This window comes from Chinchilla lanigera, unplaced genomic scaffold, assembly GCF_000276665.1.
Source record: "Chinchilla lanigera isolate Chin_1 unplaced genomic scaffold, ChiLan1.0 scaffold00008, whole genome shotgun sequence".
NCBI classification, from domain to species: domain Eukaryota; kingdom Metazoa; phylum Chordata; class Mammalia; order Rodentia; family Chinchillidae; genus Chinchilla; species Chinchilla lanigera.
In genome coordinates, this window is record NW_004955409.1 from 8651860 (window position 1) to 8676759 (window position 24900).

General features: G+C 48.2%; 1 protein-coding gene across 1 annotated transcript in view; it reads left to right on the plus strand.

Moving 5' to 3' along the window:
* The window catches only part of Gch1 (GTP cyclohydrolase 1), a 46212-nt gene extending 27635 nt beyond the window's left edge, over window positions 1–18577 (plus strand). The window contains exons 2-6 of the mRNA XM_005376759.2: window positions 1617–1726; window positions 6383–6438; window positions 14911–14942; window positions 15831–15915; window positions 16629–18577. Coding sequence (XP_005376816.1) covers window positions 1617–1726; window positions 6383–6438; window positions 14911–14942; window positions 15831–15915; window positions 16629–16755 — 410 coding nt within the window. The 3' untranslated portion in view covers window positions 16756–18577. The remainder of the gene's footprint in view (window positions 1–1616; window positions 1727–6382; window positions 6439–14910; window positions 14943–15830; window positions 15916–16628) is intronic.
* The last annotated feature ends 6323 nt before the right edge of the window (window positions 18578–24900 follow it).

Consider the following 24900-nt stretch of genomic DNA (forward strand, 5'->3'; position numbering starts at 1 on the left):
TAGCTTCTCTTCTCTTTTGAAAGTAGACTGAAGAAGCCTGTCTGTCACCAGGCATTCACCTACACCACTGTTTGAGTACCACTGCTGGGTTACCATGGTGAGGATTGGGTACTGTTGCTAGGTCACCATGGTGATGATTTGGTATGGTGGCTGGGTTACCATGGTGAGGTTCGGGTACTGTGGCTGGGTTATTACAGTGAGGATTGCGTAGCACTGGGGTTACCATGGTGAGCATGGGGCTCTTGTCCTTCATCCCTGCTTGGACCAGGACAGGGTGGTTCTCGTAGTCAGGGCAACAGACAGCTCAGACCTCCCGTGGGCATCATCACATTAACTTCTAATTTGCAGATGAGATATTGAAGCTCGGCTAATGACGTTTGTCACAGTGAGGGCTTTTGATTTTAGACATCTGTTGTAGCTTGCTCTGGGTTCACAGCTCACCCAAGACACTGGTGTCCACCAAAACCTCCCCAGAGAGGTGCCTACATACAAACACTGGGTTTATTTCCTTAGGAAGGTGACCGTTTAGATAGAATAAGTCTGATACCCACCTACAAGAACTGAAAAACTTTCTAAGTGTACAAAATTATTTGGGGAATTGATAATAGAGGTTGTTTGTTTGCTTGGTGTTTTTCTATTTTTTTGACACAAGGTCTCATTATGTAGTTCAGGCTGGCTTTGAACTCATTATGTAGCCCAGGCTGGCCTCGAAGTCACAGTGATCCTCCTGCCTCAGCTCTCTGAGTGCTGGGATAATAGGCGTACACCACCATGCCTGACTAATAGAGGTTAAGTTTATAGATATATGGTTCTGGCTTCAGAATTCAGAGGGCTAAGTGTTACTGTTTTCCCATATATGGCTTTCCACATATATATTACAGAGCAAATATTAAGTATAAGAAAACATAAAGATTCCAGCACTGGGGAGGCTGAGGCAGGAGGATCCTTGCAAGTTTGAGACCAGCCTGGACTGCAAAGTGAGCTCAAGGCCAGCCTGAACTGCACAGGGAGACCCTGTCTCAAAAAGACAAAAAACAAAAACAAAAACAAACCCCCCAAAAACAAAAACAAAAACAAAAAAAAGAAAACATAAAGAGAGCCAGGCATGGTGGTGGACCCTTGTAATTCCAAAACTGGGGAGGGTGAGGCAGGAGAATTGTGACGAGTTTGAGGCCAATCTGAGCCACATAGTGACTACAAGACCAGCCTGGACTGCATAATGAGACCCTGTCTCAAGAAAGAAAAGAGCCCAGCCAAGCAGAAAAAGCAAACTTAAAGAGAGTGAAAATGGCCCATTTCTCCCACCAGAAATAGCCACTTTTACTTTGGCATACCTGTTTTTCCCTCTTTACCCCCCCCCATACTGTAAATACATTTATCACTGCATTTCCCATGTAGCACTGTATTGAGGATTTTTTTGTATCATTTAAAGAAAAAACTTTGTTAATTTGAAAGGGAAAATTAACTAGTTTTAGTTGGTATGTCCTTGTCTTTTTTTGCAAGATTAATACTCTGTTTAATGTTTACTGTCTTGTCATATTTAATCAGAGTGGGTTTTGGACGTTGTATTTTTCTCTAAAATTGGAAAGGATGCTAAGGCGTGCCTCTGCTTTCAGATGTCCTGAACGATGCTATATTTGACGAAGATCATGACGAGATGGTGATTGTGAAGGACATCGATATGTATTCCATGTGTGAGCATCACCTCGTCCCATTTGTTGGAAAGGTGAGGTTTTCCTTGTCATTTCCTACCAGTTTAAAAAAGCGTAGTGCAAGTTTTAAAGTTAGGATAATTGTACTTGAAATCACCAGCTGCCAATTCCTAGTACTCCAGATATTTACAGTTACACATAAATAATTGCTTTTCATCAGCCTGGCTGATCTAAAACTTGAAATTCTACACAAACAAAAGCAAAACAGCAGCTTGTCCCCAGGGCAAGCCTTCCATGTTAAATACCATGTTAATAGGTTAAGGTAATGAAGTGAAAGTAACTTTTTTTTTTTTTTTTTTTTAAAGGAGCTGTTGCAGGCCCTACAGTCCTTTGCTATTTATTTTGGCTGAATAATATTTGACCTAAGATGTGTGTGTATATGGCATGACTGCAGAATTTCTTGGGGCAGAGGTTATGGTATTAGTGGATTTGACGTGCATCCAATCCTTTCTAGATTAGAAAAAATGAATCCAATGCAACTGGTGTTTTTTAGTTTATGATAGTTAATCATACTGTTCTAGTTACTTTCTTGTTGCTGGGACAAAATACCAACACCTACAAGTTAAAGGAGGAGAGGTTTATTGTAGCCCACAGTTTGTAGAAGTTTCAGTCCATGGTGGGCTGTCTCCCTGTCAGGACAGCATGGCAGAGGGGCACGCCAGAGTAGAAATAGTCCATGGCAAGGCAGGCAGGAAGCAGCAAGCAGCAGTGAACGTCCCTTTCCCTTTTTATTCCATCCAGGCTGCAAGCCTATTGGTTCCTGCCTCTCACATCAGGGTGGGTCTTCTGTCTTTATTAAATCTGCTGAGCCACATTCAGAACCATGCTCGTCCAGTTAGTGGACTAACCTGGTTATCACACCTTTAATCCATATTTACGTACCCTAAATCCAACCACCTTCATAAAGCCTGAGGCTATGAGTGCCTGAGGCTTTGAGGGGTATCAAAAACCAGGTTAAATAACCTAAGTTATTGCAGGATGATCAGGCCTACAATCTCCCAAGCGAGTGGACTTCAAAGGCTTAAATAAAATGCAGACAATATTATGATTTTAGGGCATCAGGAGGGACTAACTCTCTTACAGCTTCAGTATTCTCTGAGTTAGCCAAAGACTGCTCTGGGCGGCCCGTATTTATTAGGTTTTCAAACAAAGGGAGAGGATACTCAAGAAAACGCGGGAATCTCGCAGGACCTTGGGAGAATTTTTTCAAGTAGTAAATTATGTCAGTCAGGAGAAATACCTCATCTTTAGGTTGGTATTTATTGTAGAAGTGTGGGCCCTGCAGCTGCAGTCTCCTGATAGTTAATTGGGGTTGGAGCCAAACGTCTTCAGCTGTGGCCTTATCTTGTCAGAAAGGTGCCTAAGCTTCAGACAACTCACAAGTAAACATGGAAAGCCCATTGGTTAACATTAAATCCTGCTCAGAGCCACTTTGTAGTGGTCCCCAACACAGGAGCTATTTGGACACAAGCCATAGCACATACAATCGAGAACATGTTGATTTAGGACAAAGAATTGTCTTCTTATTCCCCAACTCCCGCAATGCTTTTGTTTTATTTTGACTTTTTATTAATAATTTTCAAGCAGAAGTCTTTTAGGAAACAGTATTATGAAAATCTATATACCCATCACCTAAATTTAGTGAGTGTTAACATGGTCTCTCTAAGTTGCCTGGGTTGACCTTGAACTTGTGATCCTCCTGCCTCAGACACTGGAGTCCGTGGGATTACAAGCCTGTGCCACCATGCCAAGTTTATTGTATTTTTCATTTTTTCATGGAAATCAAACATGGAAGCATGCAGAAATAGCAAGGGTACTTCTTACCACCTCACGGACCAAAAGCCAGAACATGGTTAGCACCTGAGAAGAGACCTCCTGTCCCTATTCTACTCCCCCCCTTGGCCCACAGGTAACTAGCGTATCAATTTCTAACACTAGACATTAGTTTTGTTTTTCAACCATGGATAAGTGGAAAGAATTTGCAGTTGGACTTCTTTTGTGTCTGACTTCTTTTGTCTGCGCTATAAAGTTCATTGGTGTGATTGTTTTTCATTATTATATATTATTGCACCATGTAAAAAGTATACCACAGTTTGTTTGTCCTGATCCTGGTGGACATTTGGACATCTGCGTTTCTGTTTTAGGTGGGTGGGAGCTATTGAAAACAGTGCTGCTGTGATGTTTCTCTTGGTGCATGTATACATGCATCTCTGCTAAGGGGGCATCACGCCGGCCCGCGGCGTAAACCCCCGGCCGGCATTCTCGGCGCTGACCTAGGGCTCTCCAAGGTACTTGTGCTGATTTACACTCCCAGCAGCGTGTGGGAGCTCTGACTTCTCACACTCTTGCCAACTCTAGCACTGCCTGTCTTAGGATTAGTATTCAATTGTGTGTGTAATGGCATCTTTTTTTTTAAAGTTTTATCATGGAAAATCTCAATCATCCGCAATAGTAGAAAGACTGGGATAGTAAGTTCATGTTCCCATCCAGCAGCTTCCACAGGCGTCAGCACAGGGCGGTGAGGTACATACAGATCCCCGCTCACCATGTGGACCTGATCCCTGCCAGGATACCCTTTCTCCCCCTATACTTTCTTCCAGTCTGTTTCTCATAATGATGATTTTTTTTTTAAAAAAAGAAAACCCAATTTGAGTTGCCAGCGACTAAGTTAGCAGTAAATATGTCAGTGTATTAAAAGAGTGTAAGGTATGTGGCAGCCAGCCTGCCTTTTCATCGTTATCATTCCTGTGATAGTTACGTGTACCATCAGTGAATACCCATCTGTAAACTATTTTCTTTCTTACACACAGTGGTAAATTCAGCAGTGATTCCTGAGTGGCAGTGATAGTGAACCCATATTTAAATGTTTCCAACTCTCTCTGAAGTTCTAATGGTGGTTTGCCAAAACGAGAACCGGTTCAGAGTCATATGTGTATTGTCATCCCATCTGGTTGTGTCTCTTACATCCTGTGACTCTCAAAAAGCCCCCCGCCCCCAGCTCTCCCATTGAAAGGCCCTGGCTGGGCATCTGTTGGGGTCCTGCCACAACTTCTGGCTTGGTTCCACTCAACCTCTGGGTTTGCTGTCACGAGATTAGACTAAACCGTGTGATCCTAGATTAGATGAACGCTGCTGGCGGGGGAGTCCATGGGCTGGTTTCTGCTGTAGATGAGAAAGTCGGGCTCTCCTCCTGGCTGGGCCCCTCTGTGTTGTCCTGTGTTCAGCTGTGCCCGTGGTGTCTGGTACCGTAGTGCCCTGTGTGTTTGTGTCTTTGCTAACTGTGGGCTTTAGGGGGCATTTGTTCATTTTCTAAAATGGACATTTTAAATGAATTGGGATCTTAGGAAAGACCAAAAAGGGTGCCAACTGTAAACACGCTGTAGCTCTGCATGGAAGCACAGCCGTTTCAAGTGCAGATGCCCAGTCCCTGGGAAAGCTTTCACTCTGCAGGTTTTCTCTGAAACCCTTGATGTTCGGGTGCTGCTTTCCTTGCTCTTCCTGCCTGCCAGGAAGGTGGTGAGGTGGAATTGGAACTCTCAGAGCATGGCGTTAGTAGATGAAAGATTACAGAGGACACTCAGGTCGGGTATGGATGTGCACATGAAATACTGGCTGTTTAGGTCAGCAGTAATAACGTGAATGTGGATGTGATTGTATGTGTATAAAACCCAAGGCCTCTTATATGCTAGACAAGCATTCTACCACTTTTCTTCCTTCCTTCCTCCTTTCTCCCTCCCCCGCCCCTTTGTTAATTGAGACAGGATCTTCCTAAGTTATCCAGGCTGTCCTCAACCTTGAGATCCTCCTGCCTCAGCCTCCCCAGTATAGCTGCGATTATGGACTTTGTAGTTTTATATCTGGAGAATTGATTGCCTGCAGTAACCACTTCACCAGGCTTTAAAGAGAACTAGCATTTTCTCACACTGACTCCCGCGCTAAAAAGTGGCTGGCGTTTCCTGATAGAGGTTCACTGGTGCCCCTGACACCGGCAGGCGCGGCCTTCTGTAGCGCGGGGATTTCCTGTGGGAACTGTTCTCAGGGTGCCTGTTCTGCAAGCTGCCTTTCCTGTCAGGGTGCTGGAGCCTGCTGTAAGCCGGGCGTCTGGGCCCCAAAGGGAGAGGCGTTCCCTGTGCCTCGGGCTCACGGGGTCCTGAGGCCACTGTGGTGGGCGAGTGGCACCGTTTATGTTTGCAGTCCTGCCATGTCGGGAGTCTCTGCTGCTTGTGTCTGGTGTCACAACAGGGTCACGTGTCCTTTCTTGAGACTGTTTCTCCTCCAGGGAGGAAGGACACGCAGGACTTCACTTCAGCACAGAAAGTCACAGCCATACTTTACAGTAGTCACAGGATGTTTTGGAGGCTGGCTTTGACTCCACTGCGTAGCCCAGGCTGGCCTTGAACTCGTGGCAGTCTTCCTGCCTCAGTCTCGAGTCTGCGATTACAGGTGTGCACCACCACACCGGGCTTCGGTTTGACATTTTAGTGTCATTATGTACTTGTAAAAATACCCTCGTCATCACTCCCCCTGCAAAGTCATGCTTTGAAGATGCATTGCGAGTTTATGGTGGATTTGTACAAAAGTGTACCGCACCCTTCCTGTATTCCTGTACTTCGAGGTCGCAAAGACGCACTCTCTCCCTCCAGCTCACGACTTCTCTCTCCTCTCCAAAGGTCCACATCGGCTATCTCCCGAACAAGCAAGTCCTTGGCCTCAGCAAGCTTGCGCGGTAAGTCGATGCGGCGGCCGGGACAGCAGGCTTCGGGACCTGCCTCATCCACTGCCACAGCCTTCTCTCTCCCCGTCTGGCTCTAGCTTGGACCTCAGATCCCAGCTGAAAATGTGTAGTTGCAGCCAACCGTGGTGGTGCACATTGTATTCCCCACCCATGGGAGGCTGAGGCAGGAGGATGACTGAGTTCGAGGCCAGGCTGGACTGCACTGTGGGACCCTGTCTTGAACACCCTGAAACTATCCTCACCAAGGCCGTAGAATTGCGGTCCTGAGGTGTGAATGCTTTGGTCATCTTACATCCTCCCAGGGGCCGCTCGAAGCCTCTGCTCACAGCTTCCTCTGTAGAGCCATTCTGGACTTGAGGGAATGCGGGGTAACCTTCAACTTAGCCCAGGTTTCAGGGGGCTTAGTTCACAGTCACGGCTGGGAGAGGAGACACAGGCAGCCATCTCCCTGTGCTTCCAGCTGGCCTTGAACTCACTATGTAGCCAAGGCTGGCCTTGAACTCATGGTGATCCTCCTGCCTCAGCCTCCCAAGTGCTGAGATGACAGGTGTGCACCACCATGCCCAGCTCTGCTTTCAGATTTTGACTCAGACTCCATGGGGAGCCTCCCCCCGCCATGCTCCTGTGCCCGGGGGTCCCTGGGGACCCTGGAGCCTGTCCTCACTTCCAGGTCCTTCGCCTCTGCAGGCCAGCCACACCCCGCGCGCTCCTGTCTCCCCCTTCTCTGCCTCTGTCTTCTTTCAATTCTTTGTCCTGCCTGCCTTTAAAAGTCTGCTTTGCTGTCGCTTTCATCCGGGCTGTGGAAGCAGTGTCAGTACACGTGCCTGGCCCCTGTGTTTCCCTGGCAGTTGACTGAGGGTCTGTGTCCAGGGATCTTGGAGAGGCCCCGGCCACTGAGCTTTTATTGCCCCTAAATATCCTTTCCTGTGTTGTTTGTGTGGATAGCGAGTCCTGGGTGACAGCGGAAACGCTGGGAGACACGCATGTGTGTTGTGTTTACGAACAGACTGAAGGGGTGGGTGACGGACAGACAGTTGGGAAGTTTACAGCTACATTTGGTGGCACACACCTGTAATCCCAGCACTTGGGAAGCTGAGGCAGGAGGATTGCCACGAGTTCAAGACCAGGCCGAACTACACAGCAAGACCCTATCTCAAAAGAAAAAAAAAATAAAACTGAGTATGAATAACGTGATCAAGGGTACAGTGACCCTATCACTACTGAGCAAGTGAATTTCTGTGACCAGCTGACTTACCCTGTTGCTTTGTTGAGGGCCTGTGCCTTCTCCACGTAGACACTGGGGTTCACCGTGTCCTTGCCTGGGGGCCTGTCCTTTCCAGTCCTGCGTGGGGATGAGGGGAACCACACCAGCGGTCCGGCCGCTCCCTGCACAGCGCTTCCCTTTTCTCCTTGTTTCCTTCAGGAATTTAGGGCGAGCAGCTGGAGGAAATGCATTGCTTCCTCGTTTCCTGCCTCCGTCCAGCCTGGCGGCCTCACTGTCCTCAGGTCTGCGGGGCTGAAGGTGGGGTGGTAGATGCTGGCCCCGTGGCCTCGCCACAGGAGGGCTGTCGTGTCACCATGCTGCAGCCCAGGGAGTGAGTCTCGCTGTCATTTTATGTAGCAACTCTCGCTCTCTGGGAACTTGCACGAGCCGTGTGCCTAGCAGCTGCGTCACCAGAGTTGGCTACCTTTACAGTTTTGTGATGCACCGTCTGAAGTCCGCAGGCCAGCTGTGCCTAGAGCTGTGGGGGCCTCCCTGCTGCGGGCCGGCCCAGTCTGCCCCGGACCCCCGCCTCTCCCACAGACTTCCTTCCACCTCGCCCAGGGGCTTCCCTCCCTCCTTCCTCCGGACTCGCACGGCTCGCTGAGGCCGCGGTGCTCCACATCCGCTTCTGCATCCCCTTCTGCGTCTGCATCTGAAAGCTCAGGTTCCTCCTCGTAGGAGCCTTGGCCTGGCCCTCTCCCGACCGCTGTACCCTCGTCCCAGCAGCCTCGATAGCTCTGGAGGGGCCAGGAAGACCCTGGCCCGGGACGTGGGGACTTGTGAGTGGGAAGGAAGGGGTGATCTAGCTCATTTCCTTCCCGGATGAAAGGAACAGGTCACAAACAATCAGGCTTCCCTGCAGCAACACAAAGGAGCTGATTGTTCAGACGACGATTTCTGTACATGAATCAGATTAAAACTTCAGGAGAAAATGGACCACCAAGCCAGAGAGCCGTGTGTGCTGCTTCTAGGCATTTTGTCAAAGGAATTTTACTCAGCTGCCCGTTTCTTCTAAGAAAGGGCCGAAGGGGAGTGAGGCAGGCACTGGCCATGGCCGAGCTCTGCTCACGCAGTCTGCCCCGCGTGGTGACCGGGTGACCTGTCAGCTCGGGGAAGTCGAATGTCAGCGCAGCGCAGGGCCAGGGCAGGCCAGCCCGGGCTGATTGGGCTCCCTGCTGGGGGGACTCAGGAGCAAACCTGGAATAGAAACCCCTTGGGTTGCCAAAAAGCCACATAATTTGCTTTGTTGCTGTAGAATACTTGCAGGAATGGAATGAAATCTTGGAGCTGTAACTGGGAAGGCGTCCCGTGGGTGTGGCCGGTGCCTGGTAGAGCCAATGTGGGGAAAGAGAGGGGTGCAGATTGGGCCAGCTTCGCAGGTGGACATGAGGATTTAGGTGAGGACGACTGGGAGAGGGTGGAAGGGGCCAGAGTGGGCATTAGACTACAGCGGGGACGTCCTACTTTACGTTCTTCTCTCTGTTATAGGAATAATACACTACCAGGAAGGTGGCATGTGGCTGTAGTCTGAGGCAGGAGGATGACTTGAACCAGAAGGCTGAGGCAGGAGGATGACTTGAACCCAGGAGTTCAAAGCAAGGCTGGACCACAGAGAGGGCCGTATCTCAGAACCAAAACAAAAGTAATGTCCTAACTCATTAAATATAAATGGGTGAATAAGACAAAAGCTTTCCCTTCCTATTTAAATTCTTCAGAGTTAATAATATAGATTTTTTTTTAACCTTTTGGAAAATTTCTATGCAAACACAAATACATGCTATAGTTTTTAAAAACTAGCAGAACAACCTCCTAAAGAGATTATACCCTGTGTGCTGTAATATAACTTGTTTTTAGTTTTGTTTTTTGTCTTTTTGAGACAGGGTCTCACTATGCAGTTCAGGCTGGCCTTGAGCTCATTTTGTAGTCCACGCTGGTCTCAAACTTGCAGTGATTCTCCTGCCTCAGCCTCCCAAATGCTGGGATTACAGGTGTGTGCCACTACGCCTGGTTCAATGTGCTGTTTTTAAAAAAAAATTTTTAAAAAATGCTTTGAGGTTCTTTGAGGTTCAAGAATATCCAAGGACTAGGTAGCCCATGCTTATAATCCCAGCACTCAGGAGCAGGAGGATTGATAAAAATTTGAGGCCAACCTGGGCTACATAGTAAGACTTTGTTTCAAAAAGACCAAAAAAAAAAAAAAAAAAAAAAAGAGAATATTGGAGCACCTCTTAAGGGTTATGTAATATTCCTTTGATTGATGAATTTACTTAGCCTGTCTTTGATATAGATAGGTACTAGAGTTTGAGACTGTTGTGAAAAGGAAAAGATTGCTTTGGTGAATATGTTTTTACATATCATCTTTGCACACTTTGAATCCACCTGTAAGAAAAATTCCTGGAATAGAACTTTCTAGGTTAAGGGTGGCTGAATTTTGGATCTTACCAGATCACTGTCCAGAAAGATCACGCTGACTTGTACTGTGGGAATAGATAAACGCCCTTTGCCCACACCTTCACTGACACTGGGCTTTCTAACGCTTTTAAGTCTTTGCCAATTGCTGAGTGAAAAATGACCTTTACTGTTTTTATTTGAGTTTCTTCTTTTGCTTTCCTGTTGAACCAAGAGCCTCGGGTGTACAGGGAAACCTCTACCACGCAGCTCCCTCGCCAGCCTAATCTGAGTTTCTGTGATAGGGTAAAGTTGAATTCTTTCTGCAATTTTCTAATTTCCCTTTGGCTTGCTTGCCCCTCTTTAAGTGTTGTTGTTGTTTTGAGATAGGGTTTCACTCTGCAGTCCAGACTGGACTTGAACTCACTTTGTAGCCCAGGCTGGTTTTGAACTCTTGATGAATCCTCCTGCCTCAGCCTCCTGAGTACTGGGATTACAGACATGTGCCACCATGCCCCACAGGATTTCTATTCTTTTGGGGTTTTCTAAATTATTTGAAACAGTTTGGATTTAACCTTAAAAACAATGGGAGAGCAGGGCATGGTGGAGCATGCCTGTGATCCCAGTAGTTGGGAAGCTGAGGCAGGAGGATTCGCCGAGAGTTCAAGGCCAGCCTGAACTACATAAGGAGACCCTGTCTCAAAAAAGAATAGAAACCACAAGTCCCAGCATTGAAAATCTTGTAGCGGAGATTGCTGGAAAGTTGATTGAGAGGACCTGTGGTAATAGCTAGGAGTGAGAGGGTATGGAATTAAAAATATGCCTTTAGTGCTTCAAATGTTCTACAGAAATGGGGAGGAAATGGAGCACACCGAGAGTCAGAAAACCTGGATGTACAGCAGCTGTCAGAAAGGAGCGGGAGGGTAGGAAAGGAAGCACCCGGCCGCGCTGTTCTGCGTCGTTCCTTAGCGCGTTTGGAGCACAGGACGTCACGTCGCCATGCGGAGGCGCTGCGTGTGCGGAACACCCCCCCGCCCCCGTCTCTAGTTACCCTTCCATTTGCGCAGGCGCCATCTCCCTATTTTGTAGTGTCTCTTATTTTGCCCTGTAACTCACACATACTTTGGGTTTCCCATAGGAGAGGACCCCTGTAATACTTAAGGTGTGAGTCTAGTTTATTTCCTTTGCCGTGGTCTCAAGCTGCACCCAATTTCCTGCAGGTGACTCAGCTTCATCCTTCTTTATGGCAGAGTAGTGCTCCACTGTGTGTACATACCACGCTTTCTTTATTTGTTCAAATACGGGCCACTTCCAAGATTTAGCTGTTGGGAGTTGTGCTGCTATAAACATGGGTGTGATGGATCTCTAAAAGTAGAAATTCTGTTTGAGCCTGCTGTTCCTCTCCTACTTGTAGTTTTTTGAGGACACTCCATTCTGGGTTCTGTAGTGGTTGTACTAGTTTACCTTCCTGCCAACAATAAAGAAAATTTCCCTTTTCTCCGTGGCCTCACCAGCATTTGTTCATTATTTGATTTTTTTGTTTTTGTTTTTTTCCGATACCAGGAATTGAACTCATGACCTCGCACTTGCCAGGCAGGTGCTGTGCCACTGAGCTAAATCCCCAGCCCCCCATGACTTGATTCTTGATAATGGCCATTCTTTCTGGAGTAGAATGCAATCTCAGTGAGTTTTATGTGTTTGCTTGTTTTGTTTTGAGACAAGGTCTTGCTGTGTAGTTTAGGCTGGCCTGGAACTCACTGGAATCATCCTGCCTCAGCCTCCTGAGTGCTGGGATTCTACCACACCCAGTGTTCAGTGTTTTGACTTGTATTTCCCTAATGACAGAGATGCTGGACATTTTTTCATGGTTTATTGGCCATTTGTACATCTCCTGAGATTGTCTATTCATTTCAGTTGCCCACTTTTTGATTGGGAAACACTCAGTTTTACAGATGTTCCTTCATACTTGGAAGTAGCCACTGAATTTTATGTTATATTAATGACCCGAGAGCAGAGAAGAATCTGTAAAGCTATGTGATTTATTTGAGGAAGCTGCCTCTCCCTGAAAGCAAAACCTGGTAAAGCCAGCTAAATGTAGAGTAGTCTTACTTATGCATGTAGTTGTAAGAATTCTGAATGTCAAAAAGTTGACTCTAACTGGTTAGTTGAAATACTGCTTTCAAACCCAAAGAGGTTTATTCCAATGCCAAGTGGCTTATTTTAAAACAGCAGCGACTACCAACGCCGAGAGAGTGGTGAAGAGATGTGTCTCGTACGAGGGGGGACAGACGGTGGTGTTGGGGAGAAGCCATAGGAATTGGCCTGCACTGGAGCCCGAGTCAGGACTCTGTCCTAGCGGTCCCCACCCTGTGTGAAAAGAGCTACAGGGTGGTATTATTCCCAAGGCTTGGGGTCAGAATTAACATTGCCTGTGCGGCCTTCAGAGACCTCAGGATGGGGCTGGGGATACTGCTTTGTATGGGGCCCAGGCTATGCCCCCCAAATACTGCCAAATCCCAAGGTAGTCATTTAGCTACGGTGGCCCAGAGGGGCGGCTTCCAGGCAGGCACAGAGTTAAACGTCAGACTGTGAAGTCCTGACCTCTGAGCTTCCATCCGGGCTTCTCAAATCCTCACAAGTGAAATTCCAGGGAACGTGATTTTGCTGAGGGTAAGAGAAGGCAAGCCACACATGGACCAAGAGGGCAGGGGGTGGGGTTATCAGGTGCAGACTTTTAGACAACTGTATTGAAAAGTAAGAGCGCCGAAGGTTTGACCAAGGAGTATGAAGCAGTCGGAGTGAGTGGGCAGATTGGAAGGAGAACCAAATACACCTTGTAGAAATAAAGAAAAAAATGTGCTAAGTGGGATCAAAGCTTAACAGGCTTATTAAACCACGGATTGGGCACGGGTAAAGTGGGGTAAACTGAGAGAAAGACTTGGTGAACTTGGGCAGAAGACAGCACAGGCGGGCGGAAGAGGGGAGAGAGTGGGTTCGAGGTCTGCCGTGTCCTGGTTGGACCCTGAAGCCCTGGGGCAGACGCAGCCTTAGAGAGGTGGATCCCAGGAAAGAATCCGTAACACGTGCGAAACACTCCCCTGCGGGTTCGGGAAGCCTCACAGGTCCCCCAAAGACAGATTTAAATCCCTGCGGCCACAGCACAGTACGCTGCAGACACAGCAAGGAAGGCCGTGGGTGTGCTGGTGCTGGCATTAATTGTTGTCAATTATTAATGATAAATTATTAATATTATTAATTATCATTTAAGAATTAATTATCGCTTAAGAATGAGGGGAAAATAAACCAGGAATGAGAAGAGCTGAGCGCTGCGGAGACAGGGAACGTGTTGACCGTGCGATCACAGAGGTCCCCAGCACAGCTCTGCATTGATGCCGTGCTCACCGTGCGAGCAGCTAGCTGTCTGCCGGCAGCAGGCAGCCTCCAAGGGGATCGTAACATATCCGAAGCTGCCCTGTTGCATTGTGGAGCAAAACACAGATGCCCATGTTAACACTGTTGTCTAAGATTGCACCTGAAATTCTACTCAAGAAAAAAAGACGCTGGGTGGTGCGTGCCTATAATCCCAGTACTCAGGAGGCTGAGGCAGGAGGATTGCCATGAGTTCAAGGTCAACCTGGGCTGTACAGTGAGTTCAAGTCCAGCCTGAACTACTAGCAAGACTTTGTCTTGAAAGAAAGGAGACAGAGTGAACATGAGAAGGAAATACTTAACTTTTTAAATCAGTGATACTGCCTATATTTATAAAAAATTAATCACCAGACAATCATCAGGAGTCATGAATACCCAAAGTTGACTCAGTAAGAAATACAACTGCTGCCTGTGAGCCTGAGAAGCATCTGTCCAAGGGGCCCGTTTCATAGTCAATTCCTTGAGTGGTGTGTGATTCCAAAGCCCCTGCCCTCAGGGAGCGCGGTGTGCGCCGCAGCGCCTGGGCGCCTGGTCCTGAGCTCACTGGGTTAGCAGGGACAGCACTAGAGTCGGTTCTTCTGGGGATGAAGGGGGGAAGCTCCACAGGCAGCATGTACCACTCAGAGGTCCCGTTTGAAACAAAAGGCCCTCAGCATGAGTTGCCGCCCTCGGATTGGAAATTCCTTGTTGCCACCTGCATTTCATGCCAAGAAAGATACGGGGAAGAGTTCCCGGCTGACAGCTTGCAGTGCAAAATCAGGAGGCGTTTATTTGGGGGTGATTAATCATACAAAGTACTTCTGTGAATAAACCCATCTTATAAAGAGATGTCTGAAGAAATCTAATCTGTTCTGATCTGATTACCCTGATAGGTTTAGTTGGGGTGGTAGTTGACCTGCTATTCATTAACAAATAGTCCTTTTATTTTTAACTTGAACTTTAAACTCTGACAGAACAATATGATTAATTAGAGTGCCAGAGGATTAGCTTCAACTTGATGACTTAGGAGTTTTAAGATTTTGTTGGGGCTGGGGATTTAGCTCAGCGGCAAAAGCGCCTGCCTGGCAAGCGTGAGGTCGTGAGTTCGGTTCCCGGTACCGGAGAAAAACCAAAAAAAAAAAAAGATTTTGTTACTCAGCCCCCATGGTATTTGTCCTAAGTGAGCATTGTACTTGGAGATGCACCGGTTTTCTCTCTCTTTGGGGGTTTTGCGTAGTGATTGGTGGTTCCCCCTTGTAGATTGGTAGTGCCCCGTCTCCCCGGGGGACTTGTCTTCTCTTGCCATCCGCCCTGCCTGCACCCCGCTATTATTTTATGTCTTATGAAGAAGTCCCAGTCGTTTCACTTCAATGTGTGATTAACCACACCCATTTCTTTTTCAGGATTGTAGAAATCTATAGCAGAAGACTACAAGGTAAACTGTTACGCCCTTTATTTCAGTTTCATAAAACATTTTTTCTTACGGAAAAAGTATTTTTGTAATAGTACGTGTATCATAACTGTGCTGTAGAAATGAAAACCTGGTAGGATGGTAGAAGGGTCTGTTTCAAACCTACAGAGAAAGAAGTCACTGCCGTGTTTACACATTCCTTCGCATTTCCATGTGCCTGCTGACCTTTCCAAGCCAGTTTATGTGGATTAATACTGTGCGTAAACAGCATGGGCTCTTGTTATACATAGCTGGCCGCTCTTTCTTTTTTCCTACTTTTATTTTCTTTCATTTAGCAGATCTCAAGCATTTCCCCCCATGGCATTCATTTTGGCTGTGTGGAGTCCATTCTGCCCTGTCAGAGCAGCTTGACTCAACCAATCGCTGCTCCGCTAGGAGTGGGCGGGGTTTGTCGTTTCCCACCGGGGCGTGCCTCAGTGCAGACTCTTGTGCATGCTCAAAGAGGAGTTGTTTCCTCAGCCAAGGCACCGTATTAATTATGTTAAATCATTGGCTTGCAACAACTCGGTAATTGGCCCCTTGGTTAATCCTGTTGCAAGCTGCTTATTCATTTCTGCGCTCTGACTGTGGACACGGCGTGTTAACCCCGCGGGTCGTGGCCTGTGCCGTGTTCCTGCATCTCCTCACACCTTCAGTGCAGGTGAAGAAGGGGTTGGACAGGGCTCCTTGTGGCTCGGTCAGCAGACAGAGCAAACCGGCAAACGCTGGAGCATTGTGGGTCTTAAATGTCACAGCAGTGTTTTGTAAGCTGTCAAATATTGCACACGTACACACACACACACACACACACACACACAGTATTGCCAGATGTCAGAGTCCGACTCTTAACCCGGGCCCCTGTCACACCCGCAGTTCAGGAGCGCCTCACCAAGCAGATCGCCGTGGCCATCACCGAAGCCTTGCAGCCTGCGGGAGTCGGGGTGGTGGTGGAAGCCACGTAAGTTGGACCCCGCCTCTGATGAGGGCACTGCTGGGTACAGTCGGTGGCACACTCCCCCACTGCGGATCCCCTTCTCTGGGCCCAGAGCCACTGCTTTTGTTTGCTGTGTTGCTGGTGTGGGAACCAGACTTGGAGAGAGGTTTTTCCTCCCAGGGCAGTGGAGGTGGAGGGAGGGAATCCTGGTTGCAAGGATTTGACAGTTTATGCCTTTTCTTTTTCTTCTTCTTCTTCTTTTTTTTTTTTTTTTTTGTGTGTGTCTTCTTTGGTTGGCCCACGCAGTTTTTCTAATCTTTGTTCCACTTTTGAAAAATAGAGAAAAAAACTAGGAATTGGTTCAAAGAGCAATTGAAGGCGTTTCTTTTTAAAAAGAAAAAGAAAGGTTTTATTATTTTTTAAATTTGTTTTTGAACTCACCAGGCATGGTGGCGCAGGCCTGTAATCCCAGCACTTGGGAAGCTGAGGCAGGAGGATCGCAGTGAGTTCAAGGCCAACCTGGGCTACACAGTGAGCTCAAGGCCAGCCTGGACTACATAGCGAGACCCTGTCTCATAAAAAAAAAAAGACAAAAACGGTTTTAGGTAATATGTCTGAGATGGGACAGTTTGACACACTAACGGAGCCGAAGTTAATCTTTTGGCCTATTGTTCTATTTTAAAAACCAACCATCACTGTGTTTTCCTTCCCACGACCTTTGCTGCCTCGACCTGCAGACACATGTGCATGGTGATGCGGGGGGTGCAGAAAATGAACAGCAAAACTGTGACCAGCACGATGCTGGGCGTGTTCCGCGAGGACCCGAAGACCCGCGAGGAGTTCCTGACCCTCATCAAGAGCTGAGCTTGGCGGGCGCGGCGCGGCGTGTGGGTCCTGCCGCCAGTGGCATCGTGTCTTCACTGTTTGTACACATTCCATTTCCAGGTGTTCCAGACGTGAACTTGTCGCTAATTGTATTTAAAAATTATTTATAGAAGGTCAAATAAAAATAACTGCCGAAGGGGCAAGCCCTCTACTTTCTTCTTGCCGCTTTTTAGTGGCGGTATTAAAGTGAACTGCTGATAGTGTCAGGTTGTGTGTACAAATCACTGCCAGGCTAAAACCCGAGGGTACCGGGAAGGAGGCGCAATCTCACCCGTCAGCATAGGAGTAGCCAGGGCAGGGCCAAAACACTACTTTCTCCTCCTCCACGGAAACGGTGGATGCGGAAGCGCTCAAATGACCTGTGTCGCGTGGCAGCAGATCCGCTGCTTCCTAAATTCCCAGTCTGACCGACCACACTTTGATCGTGTTTGTTAACCCACCCGTGGCACCGTGTTTGGATTTGTGAACTGTCCCGCTGTGAGGTCATTCGCCCAGGGCGGGTGGTGGACTATCTCTGTTTATTTTGCTGTGAGTTAAAAAGGCACACTTCTACCTTTTCTTCTTTTTTAACTCAAGTACAGGGAATTAATTCCTGGAGTCGTTTACGAGTTTATTCTTATGTCACATACAGGGACTTAGACACTTCACTCTCGGTGCCTTGATGGACGTGACACCACGCAAAGTGCAGACGTTTTTGCCTTTTTGCCCCAAAGCCATTATTGTGTAAGGCTCGGTACAGGGGAGCGGTCGCCCCGCTTTCCCTTGCGAAGTCTCTTGGGCGCTTCTCTGTATGTTCCACGTAGATGCCTCACACCTTCCTTTTCGGATCTTATCAAATACTTTGTCTGAGCTTTTCCCAGGGCGCTGACCTCGAGCCCAGGCTGCACGCTGGTGACCGTGAGCGTGCTCCAGGCTCTGCTCGAAGCCCTGAGCTGCTGGCGTTCATTCATGTTCAGTGTCCCTGTGTTCAAGGGAGCCAGTGTTTTAGTCCAGGAAGCCGATGCCTTATCTTAGAATTGCCTCACGGGCAGTGAGGGCCACACTAAAGCCCCCTAGCTCCCCTACCAAACATGAGCGTCGTTACGCCCCAAGGAAGCCTCTTATTGGCCGACATAGAGCTTGTCAAAGCTCCCCACCCTACCAGCAGAATCCACGCAGCGCTGGCCGTCACGCTGGGTGTCCTGGGTCTGCTACTCTTCAGCTCTTTACGGAGCAGGATGGCAGAGATCTTTTTGTTTGTTGGTTTTTTTCTGATTTTAAAACCTCAATACAAAATCTCTTCCCTAGAGAAGCCTTTCTGTGGGTGAAGTTTCTCAAGTACAGTGGCTGCGTTTGAGTTCCTTTTAAAGTCTAACCCAGTCTAGACAGCCGGCTCAGTATTTAGACACCTCTAGGTAGAATTCCAAGCCCTCAACTCATGTTTGGTATTTTAAAGTACAAACAAGCATGACTGGAGGGCTGAGCACACCTTGAGTTGTGAACTCTTCCTTTGGGGATCATTTGTGTTCCTCTCCAGTGACCCTTTGTCCCGACGGTCCTCGAAGTGTTCTTACAGAAGTCTCGTGTGTCTCCGGGCTGTGGTCGCATTAACAAATGCAGAGTGGTGGCCTTGTGTGTTTTACTCTGGTCTGTAGCCCTTCCAAATTACCTCCTCATGTCCTGGACACTGAGTGCATTTGGGGGGATTTTTAAGAATTGGATGGATTTAAATATACCATGCAATGATACTGTGTTCAAATTTTATGTATGTGTACGTGTGTCCCTGAAGTTCTGTTTAAATTATTAAAGCACCGTAACTTTGTTCTTGTGTAAGCTTCTTTTTCATGCACAGGTATGGAGAGTGTGTATGAATTAATTCACCTGTTTTAATTCTGTTTTAGCCAAGCTGCCCGTGCTGGGACTGCACTCACCCCTGAAGCTTAGAATGCACATGGGGGGTGTTGGCCAGGAGCAGTTCTGGGCTCCCGGGCTTTGTCCCTGCTGTGTGCCTGGGGTATCAGCGGACTGCGGCTTCTTCCTGGTAACTGGAAGGGCATCTGGTGTGAGTGAGGGTCAGGAATTTGAGTGTCCCTCATGTCCCCCGCTGTGCTAAATTGAGGTAGCACAGCCTCCAGAAGGTGCCTGCCTCCTCCCTTGAGGGTGCGGAGGAGGAAGGGTCAGGCTGGGCGGGGAGAGAGTCCCGTCCCTCCTGGGAAGAGCCTGTCGGGGCGGAACCTCTGTTTCATTTCGCTGCAGACGGTTTCACCGACTTCCTTCTGCCCAGAGCCAGTGACCTGGTCCCCCTGGGTGCTGGTTTTGTCCCCACCCCTTCCAGTCCCTCCGTTGTCTGCGGGCCCAGGTTCCAGGCTCCTGCAGGAGCCTTCGATGGGGTGACCCCCTCATGGCCCCGGCCAGGATCCTCCTGCTGTAAGACACTGTGGAGCCACATCACACAGCTGTCCTGTCACCTCTCCCAAGTTTCCTCCCTGGACATGGGTTGGCCAGATTCCTCGTCACCCAACAGACAGACGGTGCTTTCCAGGGACCCAGCGCGCCAGCCCCATGATGGCGGTGAGGGGAGAGGGTGGCTCCGTGGATGAGCTCAGGTAGGTCCGAGGAACTGACCCCGCCCCTTCTGGAGACGCTTGCTTCTTCATTTTTCAGTCATCGGGCAAAATAAAATATCCAGCAGCACGCGAACGCCTGAACACCCTGTAGCTTTGAGAAGTTCCAACCTGTGCCCGTCTAGTTTCTGCCAGACCCCCATTCCTCCCGGATGTGTGCAGAGCAATTCCCAGGCATCGTGTCATTCATACACGCAGTATCTAAATGGAGTAGAGTCATGAAAAAGCATTATATATAATCAAACATTGTATACCACCAAGTAAAAATTAGCTCTTTAACAGCAAATATCCAGTCAGTGTTTGTATCGGTCAGGGTTTTACAGGAGAAGCAGATATAACACAGGATGTACAAATTCTAAGAAATTACAAGATTGGCTTACGACGGTCAGCCAGAGAGTTGTATGGCGAAGCGTGCAGAGAGTGTCTGCACACTGAAGACCAAAGGAATCAGTCCAGGGTCTGGAGCTCACTGCAGAGTTCCGTGCAAGTCCGTACCAGGAGGCCAATGAGTCTGCGACGGAAGGCTGAAGGATCCAAGGTGGAAGCCGAAGAGTCTGCACTAGAAGCCAGGAGACGAAGTCCAAGCTGAAGGTGAAGACTGGAGCTCCTCCAAAGGGAATGGAAGCTCCTCTGTCCTTCCTCATTTCCCTTTTATATTATCTAGGTGATGATTCACCCTAGGGTGGCTCCTCTACACCCTAGAGTGTAGAATTGCTGGGCCAATTGCTGAGCCAAGTTTAGTTATGCTTCTAAACTTCTCAAGTTGACATAATCAATCAACCACTACAGTATTCCATCCCCCCCCTTTTTATTGGCTTTACAGGTTCTCACTATGTAGTTCAGGCTGGCCTTGAGCTCACTGTATAGCCCAGGCTGGTCTTGAACTTGAAAAGATCCTCCTGCCTCAGCCTCCCTCTCCTGTAATCCCGAGATTACATACGAGTGTAATCCCTGGCGCTGGGATTACAGGTGTGTGCCACCATACACAGCCTCAATTTCCCCCTATTATGGTTCGTATTTTTTAGTAGTTCAATCATGGGGCAAATGAGATTCATACATTTGTCATTGGTTAACGTGTTTCTTAATTTTTTATTACTGGGTGTGTGCAGTGCACAAAGATGACACTCCTGTGAGGAGGTGGTGTGTGTACAGAACACGTCTCCGTTCCTTCTCATCCCCTTCCATGCCCTCCTTCCCCCTCCCCCTTCTCTTGATCCTATTCCCGTTTGAGAAAGATCTATCTCCCTACTCCGGTTCCCTGTCTTTTGCTGTTTATAATTTGGGTTTCTCATATAAGCAAAACCGTGTGATATTTAGGCTCATGTGTCTGATTTATTTCTCTGCTCCTGTCCCCCTGGGCCGCTGGGGCTCGTATTCAGTGTCCCTGTGTTCAGGGAAGCCAGTATTTTAGTCCAGGAAGCTGATGTCTTATTACTGCTTCTCTTAAAATTGCCTCACTGGGGCAGTGCGGGCCACACTAAAGCCCCCTAACTCCCCTACCAAACATGAGCATCATTACCCCCCAAAGAAAGCCCCTATTCGGCTGATGTAGAGCTCTTCAAAGCTCCCTACCTTGTATCTTTTATTTTGCTGTTTATAATTTGAGTTTCTCCTATAAGAAAAACCATGTGATATTTAGGCTCATGTGTCTGATTTATTTTTTTTCACTCAGACCCAGTGAATGTATCAATACTCACTAGGAGAGCTCTGTTGATGAAAAATATTACCATCACTGCGGTGTCTGATTTATTCCACTTAACATGGTCTCAAGGTGCATCTGTTTTCCTACGAACGACTCAAGTTTATCCTTCTTTATGGCAGAGCAGTACTCCACTGGGTATAAATACCACATTTTCTTTACCCAGTCATCTGTTGAGGGACATGTAGGCTGCTCCCAAGATTTAGCTGTTAGGGATTGTGCTGCTAGCCTGCTTCTTAAGTCTCTTAAGAATCTTTGGGTTTCTTTTCTGCTCTCCTTCCCATTGTCTCCTTACAACTTCCAGTCCTACCTTGGTGCTCAACGGCTTTGAAACTCATCAGATTTGGTACTGAGTGACTTGAGGCATCCGTTTCATCCTGGTGCTGGTCGTTGATGCTTGACTCACAAGCAGAAGCTTTGCTGCTGTCGATTGCCTTGTGCCTCGCTGCCCTTGTTAGACGATGTGTCTAGCTCCTCATTTCGGTACCTGCAGCACCTGCCAGGACCACTGGGTGAGAGCACGAGGTCCCAGTGCATCTGGGCGTCTGCCTCCGGGGAAGCTTGGCGCCAGCTTGTCTGGTATTAAGCCGTCTCCCGCGTGGCTGCTTTGGCTTCCGCCTGGAGGGTCACTTGGCTGCCGAGGTTCCGGCTCGGGGAAGGGTTGTAACAGAACTGGGAGCCGCGGCTCCCGCGAGGGTCCCATCGCTTTGGGGTCTGTCCCCGGGGCCCAGCGGGATGGAGGCTGGACGGGGCGGCTCTTGTGTGTCCCCACGCCTGGCCTGGCTTCCTCCGTCAGTTCCCGCAGCCCGGGGAGGACACAGCCCCGGCTCCCGGGACGGGAGGAAGTGACACGTTTCCTCCTCCCTCACAGCTCTGCCGCCGCGCCCCTGTGCCTGCCCTGCGCTGCCTCCTCCCTCACACACATCCCGCTGTTTGTCTTGAGCAGTGTCCACAACGCTGACCTTTTGAGAAACCCTCCCGCTCGGGATCTGGCCGTGCCGCCCGGAGGAACGTGAAGCGAGAAGGCTGCGCTGAGCTCCTGGGGCTGCTGGTTTTCCCCTGATGTGGGATGTGGGTTTCTTTCTCCCTCTCTTGGCTCTTCTCACATTTGAAAGCGCGCTGAACAAATAGATGAGTGAGACCCCTCCTTTGTTTTCAGACAGGGTCTTGCTATATAGTGCAGGCTGCTTTGAACTCTACTGTGTAGCCCAGGTTGGCCTGGGACTCACCGCGATCCTCCTGCCTCAGCCTCCCCAATGCTGGGATTACACGTGTGTCTCACCACGCCTGTCTTTCCCTCCTTTGTGGGGTTTCCCGTTGTACGTGTGGTGATACTAATTTTTATAGCCATGTTGTATCTTGACTGGTACATTTCTTTATGGAGATGTTTTTCCTTTGCAGGGTCAATTTACCTCTAAAACTGAGGGATAAATATAATAGAAAGAAAGGTTAAAAAAAAAAATCAGTTTAAAACCAGAGTAGTAGGGACCCCTGAATTATTTTATATTGGTCATTTGGGAAATGCCTTTGACCAAGTAAAGACAATGAACCTCAGAGCAAAATCACTCACCTAGAATCTCAGTTCTGGGCATTTCTGAACATTGATTTGCCTGTGAGCAGAGAGCCTGAGGACTTGACGTCTTTACCCAGGTCTCATCTGACCACTTCCGGCTTGGCAGTTGTCAAAACCATTCTTTCCGGAGGGGTAGGAGGAGAGTGACTTCTGTGGCATGCTTAAATATTTTGGCAGACTCTCCCTATACAGTCAATATCTAAAAATAATTACAAATAAAAGGAATCTTGTACACAGGCAACCATGAATCTTCAAAAAACAGATTGAAATCAGTATGAAGTCCTGAGTCTTGAGGGACAGATAATTTACATGGGGAGTTAACTAATGGTCAGTTTGCAGCACCCAGCTGAGTGAGCGAGCGTGGTGCTGGGTGTGGGAGGCCCAGCCGAGGACTGTTGCCAGCAGCATAAGAGGGAACTGGAGCGGAAGGTGGTGCTCTGGATCCTCCTGGAGAAGCTTGTCGTGCTGGTTTACCTGATAGGAACTGGGCTGCTCTCATCGTCTGAGGAGCTCGGGACCTCACTGTCACTGAGGACGGCTGCAGTTCTCTTTGGGGGAGCTCTGGTCCTTACCTTGAGCACTGCTTCCTGGCTCCAGTGCAGATCGCTCAGCCTGCTGGTACAGATCCTTCATCCCACTGGCACAGACTCTCTAGCTTCTACCTGTGACCTTTCGGCCTTCCTGGTGCAGATCTTTTTTTTTTTTTTCTTTTGTCTTTTTGAGACAGGTTCTTGCTATGCAGTTCAGGCTGGCCTTGAGCTCATTTTGTAGCCCAAGCTGGTCTTGCACTTGCAACGATCCTCCTGCCTCAGCCTCCTGAGTGCTGGGATTACAGGTGTGCATCACCTCACCCAGCATGTATTAAGTTCTGAAGGATTCCTGTATAGATTCATGTATCCTCCATAACAGTCAAGGCTCTAAGCAGTTCCAGCACCACAGGATACATTATTATGTTGGCACTGTATACCGTATTACATTAGCACTGTCCTGCCTCAGCCTCTTCATGTTTTACAGACTCTTGCAAAATTTCAGATTTACTTCTCAGCAAGCTCTTGCTAATTCACACTGCCCTTCTGCATGCTCATGTGAGGAACAGGGTACATCACCAGGTGGGTAACATTTTTGCCACCTAGATTTATGGGAGAGCCCTTCACTACACTGATCAGCAAAGTTGGTCTCAAGTGTATTGCAAATTCTCTCCTACAAGAGAGAGGCAGACGTTTCTTTCCTTTCTGTGGTTGTCCAATACCTGGAAATACTGTTTTCAGCGAAAATCAAATCAAGGAAGCTGCCAGATGCGATGGCATACTAACTTCTAGTTCTGTTTTTTGTCTTTTTTGAGACAGTCTCACTGCCGTTCAGGCTGGTCTTGAGCTCACTTTGTAGCCCAGGCTGGTCCTGAACTCACAATGATTCTCCTGCCTCAGCCTCCCAAATGATGGGATTACAGGTGTGCGCCACCATACCTGGCCCAATTTCTAGTGTGAACAGAGCTGGTATAACTTTAGAGACACCGCATGTGGGGCCGAGGCAATTTTTGGTGCTGAGGATGAACCTGGAGCTTCGTACATGCTGAGCATGTGCTCTACCATTGAACTCCACCCTAGGTCCAATAGTGTTTTCTTTTCTTCTTTCTTTCTTTCTTTCTTTCTTTCTTTCTTTCTTTCTTTCTTTCTTTCTTTCTTTTTTTTTTTGTCTTTTTGAGAAAGGGTCTTGATATGCAGCTCAGGCTGGCCTTGAGCTCACTTCATAGCCCAGGCTGGCCTCAAACTCACAACGATCCTCCTGCCTCAGCCTCTCGAGTGCTGGGATTACAGGCATGCGCCACCACACCTGGCCCCAATAGTATTTTCTTAATAGAGTTTTCTGGCTTTCATTAAAAGTCATTTCTTACAGAGATTTTTAAAACTAAATCAAAGGGTATTACCAGTTTTCTAAATGCAGATTCGTGAAAAATGATTTTATTTTCTTCCAAATCACCTCTAAGAGGAAGGGCCCGCTCAACCTCTCCCCAGAACTTTCTGCTTATCCTGGTCAGGGTAATCCAAGCAGTGCCTCCATGAAAGCAGGCTGTTTTTGTGGGGTTCATTTTTTTGTGTGGTATTAGGGGTTGAACTTGGCTTCATGCACGCTAGCAAGGTACTGTATCACTGACTACACCTCAGCCCTTCATATTTTGAGGCAAGATCTCACTAAATTGCCCATGCTGGCTCCAAACTCTGGATCCTCCTGCCTCAGCTTCCTGAGTA